At 41.2% G+C, this 10,174-nt stretch overlaps 1 protein-coding gene across 1 annotated transcript in view; it reads left to right on the top strand.

The window, feature by feature from the left end:
• The window catches only part of Cpvl (carboxypeptidase vitellogenic like), a 109,402-nt gene that overhangs the window by 52,826 nt on the left and 46,402 nt on the right, over window positions 1-10,174 (top strand). The window contains exons 10-11 of the mRNA XM_008841527.2: window positions 241-339; window positions 1,915-2,091. Coding sequence (XP_008839749.2) covers window positions 241-339; window positions 1,915-2,091 — 276 coding nt within the window. The remainder of the gene's footprint in view (window positions 1-240; window positions 340-1,914; window positions 2,092-10,174) is intronic.

The raw sequence follows: 10,174 nt of genomic DNA, 5'->3' as shown, positions 1-10,174 counted from the left end.
GAGCCCCCCCCCAGATATATGTATGTATGTATAGACACACACACACACACACACACACACACACACACACACACACACAATAAATAAAACAAAGAAAACACAAAACAAGCACGCTCTTTAAAATAAAAAGAATGGAAAAGTTACTAACTGAGTGAAGTAATACAATGAAGTAACTGAATGAAGAAAAGCTGTGCTCTTCTGCTCTGACACTGTCCATCTCTCTCTCCCTCTCTGATCTAGATCCTGGATAGACTGCTGGATGGAGACTTGACAAGCGATATTTCTTTCTTCCAGAATGTGACAGGATGCACCAATTACTACAACCTTTTACAGTGCAAGGTAATTACCACATTTTAAAAACCATAGTAATGTCTGCCTAAAACTTTTGGCAAAATCAAACTTCCTCTAATTTGAAAAATATTGTAGCTGACTTTATATTACATGAATATGTCTAAAGTGTATTACATGGTTTAGTCTGATAACCTATGGGTTTTGTTTCCCACCAACACTGTTTTCTTACCATGCAGAGTTTGCGTGATAGTCTGGATAACTCAGAATGATGTCTGATTCATTCAGTTTTGTCCCACGAGCTGGTTCCTAGGAGTTCTGTGAAGGGTACAGCCTGGGGCTGTAGTCCAGGGTGTTGAGTCTCAGCTTCAGGATTCATTATGAGTCTCTTGAAAATGCCTGCATTCTTTGTTCTGTACTTAAGATGACTTAGGTAATCAACACTGCCAAACCTTCATGAAAATATTTGCTTTGTCTTACTTTTAACTTGAGATGTTTAATGCATTTAGTGTGGCCCTCACTTCAAACCCTCTGGAATATTAAAGTATTCAAGTAGTTTCTTTCATAAAAGTGTGCTAGAGTTGACCTCTTCTGTGTAGAGTTAAGTAAGTAAGAGAAAGAGAGCCAATTTGGGGGTTTGGATGTGCGGAGTCTTTGTGTATTGCACATGACAGTACATCCAGTTTTAAAAGTTGCCTTATTTTGAGCTATTTGTAAGTAAAATGTGAAGCCAATTTTGGTGGGATTATTCTCAACTCTGTGGTTTTGGATTTATATTCTACCAGTAACAAAATACAGTAGGAGAGAAAAACAAAAATTGCGATACAATGTTTTTCTGTACAAAATAATATATTCATAGCAAAGAAAAAATCAGTGAAGCTCAAAATTGTTGAACTGAAATCTTAAATACTATTTTTTTGTCTTTTTGTAGCTTGAATGATTAAAAAAAATAGCTATTCACTCCTTTTTTTTTCTTTTAGTATAATGGTTATTCCAAAGACTTTTAAGCAGTATTTGGGGGTGGGGGCTGTTTTATTAGTAAGAGTCACGAGTAAATTTTGCTTTATATCCTTCATAAAATTCCATGATTTTACATTTCATATGTTCTCCCCTTAAATTATAGCCCACTGATTGTATGTGTGTATATGTGTATGAGGAAGAGAGACAGAGCAGACCAAGAGTCATTAATGAATGGCAGAAATTGAAAGTAAATTGTAGCTTTAATCCACTACGCTCCCAAGCTCCCTGAGATCCACTTGACCTTCCTTGCCCAGAGCTAAGGACAAAGAGCAATTGATTCACAAAATCTCACTTTCCTTTCTCCAACTTTGTCTCCAATAAGGTGACTAATTAGACTGCATTATTGTAACCATTAGTTTTTCTGAGAAAGAAAATCCAACCTGGGGAAAATTGGATATTGACTCCAAAAGAATGAAGTGACCTGGATTGGGCCTTAGTGAAAAGATCCTACTTACTTGACCATAGACTCTCCCTAGTAAAATTTCAAAAGTGAGGACAAGTTAATAGTCAAGGCACGTCTTGTGCACTGTGCTGTCTGTTATGAGAAATTCTCAGGTTTCCCAATGGGCAGTGTTCCATGACATCTTCTGACCCATCTTCTGCCAGGAACCCAAGGACCAAGGTTACTATGGGAAGTTTTTGTCACTCCCACATGTGAGACAGGCCATCCACGTGGGAAACCGGGCCTTCAGTGATGGCGCTGAAGTTGAAAAGCACTTGCGGGAGGACATGATGCAGACAGTGAAGCCCTGGCTGACTGAGATCATGAATAACGACTACAAGGTAAACCAGGGGCCTCTGCCTGACTGCCTCAGAGCTTCAGATCACTTGGAACAGAGGGAAGTTTTTTCATTTCTGATTTGATTCCTGCCTTTCAGACAACATCTTTCATTCTGTTTATAAACAGAAATAACCTCTTGTCTGATTTTTTTTGAATAGCAATTCTTTTCAATCATCCCTTAAAATGAGATTCCTTGTGACACACACCAGCTCTTATCCTTTCTCAGTAAAGGAAAATGGAGCTGAGAAGCTCAGCGGAGTTGTATAAAAGTCACATTGACCTTGTTACTTGCTTTATGATATGAATGGCATCCTAGTCAACATTATTCGAGTGTGCATCTGCCTCAGAAGTGCATTCAGTGGCTTTGTTTAGTGACAATCCTGCCAGTCTCTGCTACAAGCTTAACCCTGCTGGGCTGCTGAGTTGGAATGAGAAATGAGAAAGCTCACTATTCTGAGCACAGCCATGCAGACACTGTTTTGGGTTGAGATGTTCTGCCTGATTGGCTGCTGGAAGCACCAGAGGAAATGAAATCACAGAAAACTCTCTAGGACCTCACCAGGTAGGAGGATGCCAAGGGCAAGTAAACGGGAGACGTCACCTGTGTGTTGTAGTTTCTCTCCTGGTACTGTTCTCTCACCCCCCCTCTGATCCTCCAAGACTGATGTTCTTCCTAGAGATGGCCTACAGGAACACCTTGAGAGCTAAGTGGGAAGCGATCGAGAACTGTACCCGCGGAGGCTTCCTCCCTATATCTGGCAGAAGCAAGGGTAATACTTAGGCTGAATAAAAGCCAAACAGTCAGTAGCCTATAAGAAACCTTGTATGAATTAGACAAAAGTCCTGTCTGCATGATATTTTATTTCCAACCATCAGAAATTTGTCCAATATACTGCTTTTGTTAGACCCAAGCTTTCACTGCCCTTTTCCAACACAAGAAATATGTATTTTTATGCTGTCTGGTGTCCCTGAGGATTTTCAGTGTACAGTTTACAGTCCTGTGCAAGGAGACTCTGAACAAATGCACACTTACTACATTGTATTTTAGACTATTTCTACCCAGAAAACCTGCTTTTCTGGTCCTGTCCCCACAACACAGAGTTTAGTATGTAACTGTTGTGCAAAGCCTACTAATCTACACAATATGATAGAACCCTTACTTTCTAGGAAAGTGATCTCATTAGATCAAGCCAACACTTTGCTCTCCTTGCCTTTGGCTCTTCTGGGGAGCTACTGTACTTGTCTTTTCGTAGCCTGTCCTTGTCTTTGAGTTCTTCTTCCCTTGGTGAGCCTTAGCACATGTTGCTGGTAGCCTAGATGCTTATTCTGACACCCACTCCAGTGTTGGCCTAGACCAGATATCCATGACCATTGAATGAATGAAATAATAATCAGTGCTATGCCAAGAATACACCCAACAAACTTGTCATAGCCCACTATGTATTTACCATTCACAAATTTATTAAACCCAAAGAGCTTGGTTAGCACTGTGTTTTAAGGCATAAACAGTTATACCATAAAGTGGTTTTGTTGAGTGGAGGAAGTTCAAATGTGCATTATTTGTGACCCTGGGATAGATGTCCTGCATGAATTCACCTGGAATATGATTCTCTTCTAGTCAGCTCTTCTACTGTTGTGATAAAGTAACGACCAGGCAACTCAGGGAGGAAAGGGTTTATTTGATCTACGACTAGTCTATCATCAAGGAAATCCAAGGCAGCAGCTTAGGGCAGGAGCCTCTAGGCAGGAACTGAAGCACAGATTACAGAACACTGCTTACTGGCTTGCTCTTTTAGACGGTGGTCAGCCTGCTTATACAACCCAGGACCACCTACCCAAGGGTGGCACCACCTACAGTGGCCTGGACCCTCTCATATTATGTAACAATCAAGGAAATGCCTCACGGACATGGCCAGTCCAATAGAGGTGATTCCCCAGTTGAGGTTCCTTCTTCCCAGGTGTGTCAAGTGGACGACTGCAGCTATCTGAAATAAAGTCCTTTCTTAGGCATGTGAAGACAGAGTGGGTATATAGCATTCCTGATGATATAAATGCCCTCCAAAGTTGCTCAATTGCCTCAAGCTGTTCACTGGATTGATAAAAGAGAATTTACAAATTAGAGGTGACCCTCCATTTGGATATTTAAGCATCTCCCTCTGTTGCCATATCATTCAGTTCAACTGTCTCTGTCTTTTAGGCTCCACTAACAAAATACTTTAGACTGGGCAATATACATGCAACAAAAGCTTACTGCTCACAGCACTGGAGGCTGCAGGCTCCAGGATGAAGGCACAGGCACACTGGGCAGGTACATATCTGGTGACGCTGCTCTCTGCTCCCAGTTATTTTCTTTCTGCACCCTCACATGGCAGAAGGGGCTGGGATTCTTTTGTGAGGGTTTTAATCCCATTCGCAAAAGCTCCACCTTCGTGACTCGGTTGCTTTCCAAGTCCCCATTCACTAACAGTGTTGCATTGAGGATTAGGTATTAATATATGAATTTTGAGGAAGACACATGTATTTGGACCCTGGCACCTACAAATGAAATCTGAATATTCCCTATACTTTTCAACTCTGAGTCAGTTTCCAGCTGCAGGGAGTAGTGCAGATAATGTTCGTTTCCATAGAGGAAGAACAAACTAAATCCGAATGCAGAGCAAACAGGGCAGCTGTGGAACAGACTGTGCATTCATGGAGACAGCTGGCAGAGCCCCCAGGCAGTGGTTACTGTTGGCTCGCCCGCTATTGATGGTGAACCTCAATGTATATGTAATGGAATCAGAAAAACATAGGTTGGCTTAAGACATTAGTATCCTTAAAGTTATATTTATGTAAGACTCAGCTCTAATTTGTCATAGAAAATAGTGTGCCTGTTTCTATTCAGAAGAACATACCTAGTCTTTTGCCAGCACTAGATTTACTGAAGCTGATGTAGAGTGTATCTCTGAGGAGGAGGAAAGCCTCCAGGGGCATCTGTGTGATGTGTGTGCAGTTTCTATGAAAACATCAGTTTCTGTGTAAACCAATGAAAGCATAACCATCATCTTGTAAGGACCTGAAGAAGATGCACGCTCAGTGATTTCAGATGTTTGAATGATAACATATGAGGTCTGAGATATCATATTGGTAGTTTCCAAAATAACTAGAACAATCTGTTAGACAGATTGGATTTCTTCATGATTAAACAAGGTCAGAATGTTATCGGGGTTTTTAGGAGTTGGCTAGTAAAAGGGCATCATGGTTGGTAGCATGTGCTCAAGTCTCAAGTCACACATTCTGAATTTGAGCTCATTGCTGTGTCCCTTTGGGGACTGATATTTAACTCTTTGTGCTTTAGTTTTCTTGCCTATAAAATAGACATAAAAATCATACCTACAGATGAACTTTTGTGAGGTTTAAGAGAGCTTATGTATTAAAACACCTAAACCAGTGTCTAGTGTATAGAAGGTGTTTATAAACATAAACTATGATCAAGAATGTTCAAAGAACTTTCCACCAAAGTATCTAAGAACTTGTCACACATAAAACTTATACAAAACGTCTGAGGAGATGGATCATGGATAAAACACTTGCCACCCAAGTGTGAGGACGTGTTTGTAGTTCCAGGATTCACATCAAGCTGGGTGTAGTAGCACAGGTCTGTTATCCCAGTGCTTCTGTGGGGAGATGGAGAGTCCCCAGAAACTTGAGTCAGCTTGCCTAGAGCACATAGTGACAAGCAACAAAGAGACCCTGCCTCAAAAAAGGTAGAAGGTGAGGGCCAATATCTGATGTTGTCCTTTGACCTTCACAGGCGTACCTTAGCATGTGCACACTCACACAGTCATGCATGCACATGTGTGTGCACACACACATACACACATGCACATACATATAGTTGGACAAGAAACTCTAGAAAATACAAAAACAGAAAAGGCCTCAAAGACTTCCATTTTTCTGTCCAACATATAGGGAGTTTTGAAGTCACCATACGATTCAAATAGTAAAAAGCTTCCCTCAAAATCGTGAATAAAATGAGGGTGTAGAACAAGCCACTGTACCCCAGATTGGAGACAGATAAAGAGAGGCACCCCTGGCTGGAGCAGAACTCAGGTAGTAGCCTCTGTAGAAACAAAGGCCCAGGCAGGAAGTGGAACTGTGATTGACACATTGCTGGAGGCTCAGTGCTAGATGAGGGGGAAGTCGAAACATGAAGACCCAGTCAAGCTAGGCTGCACACTGTTGTGAATTTTACCTCCAAGGGTTCAGTCAGATTCTTTCAGTGAATAGTGGAGAAAAATTCTCTTATGCTTATGATGGTTGGGGAGGTCACATTTTGAAACACAACAAGACATTGTGTTCTTACTGAGGCCTGCTGGTATAAGAATCTATTTCCACAGGACCTGTTGGAGCTTTATCATAACCTACCAATTTCATTTGACTTATGGTTGGGTTACACCCTGTAAACCCATGGTAAGTTAAAAATACATTTAGTTGAAAATGCATTTAATACAACCTAACAAAAGTCATTGTCTTGCCCTGCCTACCTTTAATATTCTCAAAACACATTAGCCTACCATTGGGAAAAATCATCTAACACAATGCCTATTTTTTTATTATTTTAAACTATATGTATTGGAGGGTATGTGCATGTGAGTGCAGGTCCTCATGGAGGGGAGGCCTTAGATTCCCCTTGAAGCTGTAGTTAAAAGCAGTTATGAGTCTCTTGACATGAATGCTGGCAACCAAACTTGGATCCTTTGTAAGAATAATACATGCTCTTAATTGCTGAGCCATCTCTTCAACCCCCACAATACCTAATTATAATAAAAGCATTGAATAATTCAAGTAGTTGGTTGAAAATATGATAGGATGTGAAATCATTCAACACAATCACCACAAACCGTGTTGTACGCTGTTGAGTGTGCTTTTCCCTGATGTTCTGTGTGGCTGACTGGGAGCTGCAGCCACTACCCAGCATTGCAAGAGGACATTGTAACTAGCCTGGAAAAAGATCAAACTCCAAACATGGAAGTGTGGTTTCTATCAAATGTACATCATCATAAAGTTGAAAAGGCCAGTTAGAACCATTCTGCATCTAGAATCATCTATACCCATCTATATCCCCCTCTAGTCATGTTGCTCCACCAAGCAGTGGCAGCGGGCAACCATGAAGCACTAGTGAAGTTTGGGGTCCCAAATCACAGGATCCCAGATGACTGAGACTGTGGAACACTTTCTCTTCCCCAACATCTTACAACCACATATATTGACCTATTGACTGCAGTTCTTATTACTAAATACACTGTGCCAACAACAAAATAGTTATAAGCATATCAAAGGGCAAAAAACAGAATTTGAAAATGAGTAAGTATTAGAATTAGGTATTCTTTTTAATATTTTATTTTTATTTATGTGTGTGGATGTATTGTCTGCATGTGTATAAGTGCACCTGTGTCATACAATGCCTGCAAAGGTCAGAAGAGGGGGTCAGAGCCACTGGAACTAGAGTTACAGACAGTTGTTAGCCACCATGTGGGTGCTGGGAATGGCTCCCGGGACCTCTGCAAGAGCAGCCAGTGCTCTTGACAGCTGAGCCATCTCTCCAACCCCAGAATCAGATAATTCTTACTTGGATCAGGAGTTTCAAAACACAACACAACACAACACTTGATTAGGACATTAGTAGAAAAAGACAAACATGTATCAACAGGTGGATAACAGATATGGAGATAAGGAAATTTAGAGAATAATAGAAGTGTTAGAGATAAAGATGCTATAACAAAAACTAAGAAGGGTTTTGGTGTGTTGAATAGTAGAGTGGGTACTGGCTGAGGGAAGAATCACTAAGTTTAAGAATATGACAATAGCTGGGTATGGTGGTGCTTGTCTTTAACCCCAACACTTGGGAGGCAGAGGCAGACAGATCCCTGTGAGTTGCAGGCCACCTGGGGCTATAGGGACACCCTGTCTCAAAAAAGACCAAAAAAAAAAAAAAAAAAAAAAAGGAATGTGGCAACAGAAGTTTCCAAAACTGACATATAAAACAGAACAAAACTACCACCCCACAGAGTGTCCAATGTCAGTGTGGCAACTAACTAAATAGATAAACAGACATAAGTAAAAGAGTAACTTATGTGTAATGAGATTACCAAAAGGAGAATTGTTTGGTTTTGGCCTTTTTGAGACAGGGTCTCCCTGTTGCCCCAGCTGTCCTGGAAATCACTATGTAGATCAGCCTGGCCTTGAACTCACAGAGATCTGCCTGCCTCTGCTTCCCGAGTATAACACCACACCCAGCAAAAGGAGAATTTTTAAAAAGGAACAGAAGCAATACAGTAAGCAGTAAGTGGCAGAGAATTTCTGCAGGTTAGTATTGTATGTAAGCCACTTGGAAAATATTGGGCAGGATAAATGCAAAACAAATAAACATACTAGTCATCTAATATGCAAGACATTCTGAGGCAAACAAAAACGAAAGACTCTTCTTGTCAGTAAATCTGCCTTTGCAAGAAGTGTTAAAATAAGGTCTTCAGACTAGCTTTCACAGTGTCAGAAGACACTATGTAAGCTGCCAAGGGAGAAAAACTAATCATTGATCCTACTTGTCTGTAACGACTATGAACCACAACAATGACAGGCCCAGCAAACTATCACTATTGGTGCAGGAGTGGCATATTTATCTGGGGGTAATCAACAGCTGCCTAATTGGACTTAAGGCCCACTCAGTGAAAGGGAACTCCTGTGTGGTACTGTAAATATAGCCAAATACACATGACTGGAGAGGTCATAGATCTTAGAGAAAAAACCTACTTCTATCACTTCCCTAGAGCAATGCAATTTCTTACTGTATTCTAAATATGTATCTTTATACCTTCAGACAAATGTACCTCTCACCATTCATTAAGAAGCTTCTTTTTGCAACAGATGAAGACTATTATAAAGTTCCACAGCTGGTCAGATGCGGAGAATAAGTGACTGTGAGGTGCCCAGCCCTAAGTGACACAGCTACCATTGCAATTTTTATATCCCAGTCTCAGGGCACGTCATGGAAGAGGGGGCAGAAAGAATTTAAGAACCAGAGTGACAAGATACTCACTGCTAGTTAATGTATTCTAGGCATGATAGGGAAGCTGTACCATGAAATCTCCACAGCATGGTAGTCTAACAAGATCTGCATAATGACAAAATCAGCTGACATGGTAAGGTGGATGGAGGAAATTTCATGGGGTCCAATCTCAAGATGAAGAGCTACAGGAAATCCATGGCTGCTGAGGAAAGGAGAATCAGTTTTCTCCAGGGACTAGTTCACTGAAGTTATCTAATCTCAAGTGGGCAGCCCTAAACACAGGTACACATGAACACGAGTAAATAGACTCAGTGTATTCTGTATGTGTGTGTGTTTATAAATGCATGTATGTATATGTAACAATAATAATCAAAGAAGAAGATAAGCTACTCAGAAGGATTGGGGGGACTTGGGAGGAGTTGATGAGGCACTCAGGGAAGGAGATAGAAAGAATGAAATACAATACTCAATAAAATTCTCAAAAATGCTGGGCGTGGTGCCTCACGCCTTTAATCCCAGCACTCGGGAGGCAGAGGCAGGTGGATCTCTGTGAGTTCAAGGCCAGCCTGGTCTACATAGTGAGTTCCAGGACAGCTGGGGCTACAGGGAGACCCTGTCTCAAAAAGATTAAAAAAAATCTCAAAAATAAGAAAAGACTTTTAAAAAGATAGAAAAACACTGGGCATGGTGATGCATGCCTTTAATCCTAGCACTTGGGCACTTGGGAGGCAGAGGCAGGTGGATCTCTGTGAGTTCAAGGCCAGCCTGGTCTTCACAGCAAGTTCCAGGCCAGCTGGGGCTACAGGCAGACCCTGTCTCAAAGGGACCAAAAAAAAAAAAAGATAGAAGAGCACGAGGTGGCAATAAAAGCTTTTTGTATTGGGGGCTGGAGAGTTGGTTTAGTGGTTAAGAACACTGGTTGTTCTTGAAGAAGGCCCAGATCCGAATCCCAGCACCCACATGGCAGCTAACAACTATTCATAACTCCAGTCCCAGGGGATTTGACACAGATACACTTAAACCTACATGCAGGCAAT

This window comes from Nannospalax galili, unplaced genomic scaffold (assembly GCF_000622305.1).
Source record: "Nannospalax galili isolate Female #2095 unplaced genomic scaffold, S.galili_v1.0 scaffold158, whole genome shotgun sequence".
Lineage (NCBI taxonomy): Eukaryota > Metazoa > Chordata > Mammalia > Rodentia > Spalacidae > Nannospalax > Nannospalax galili.
Note: the sequence above shows the minus strand (reverse complement) of the source record. Positions and strands in the feature narration are given on the sequence as shown.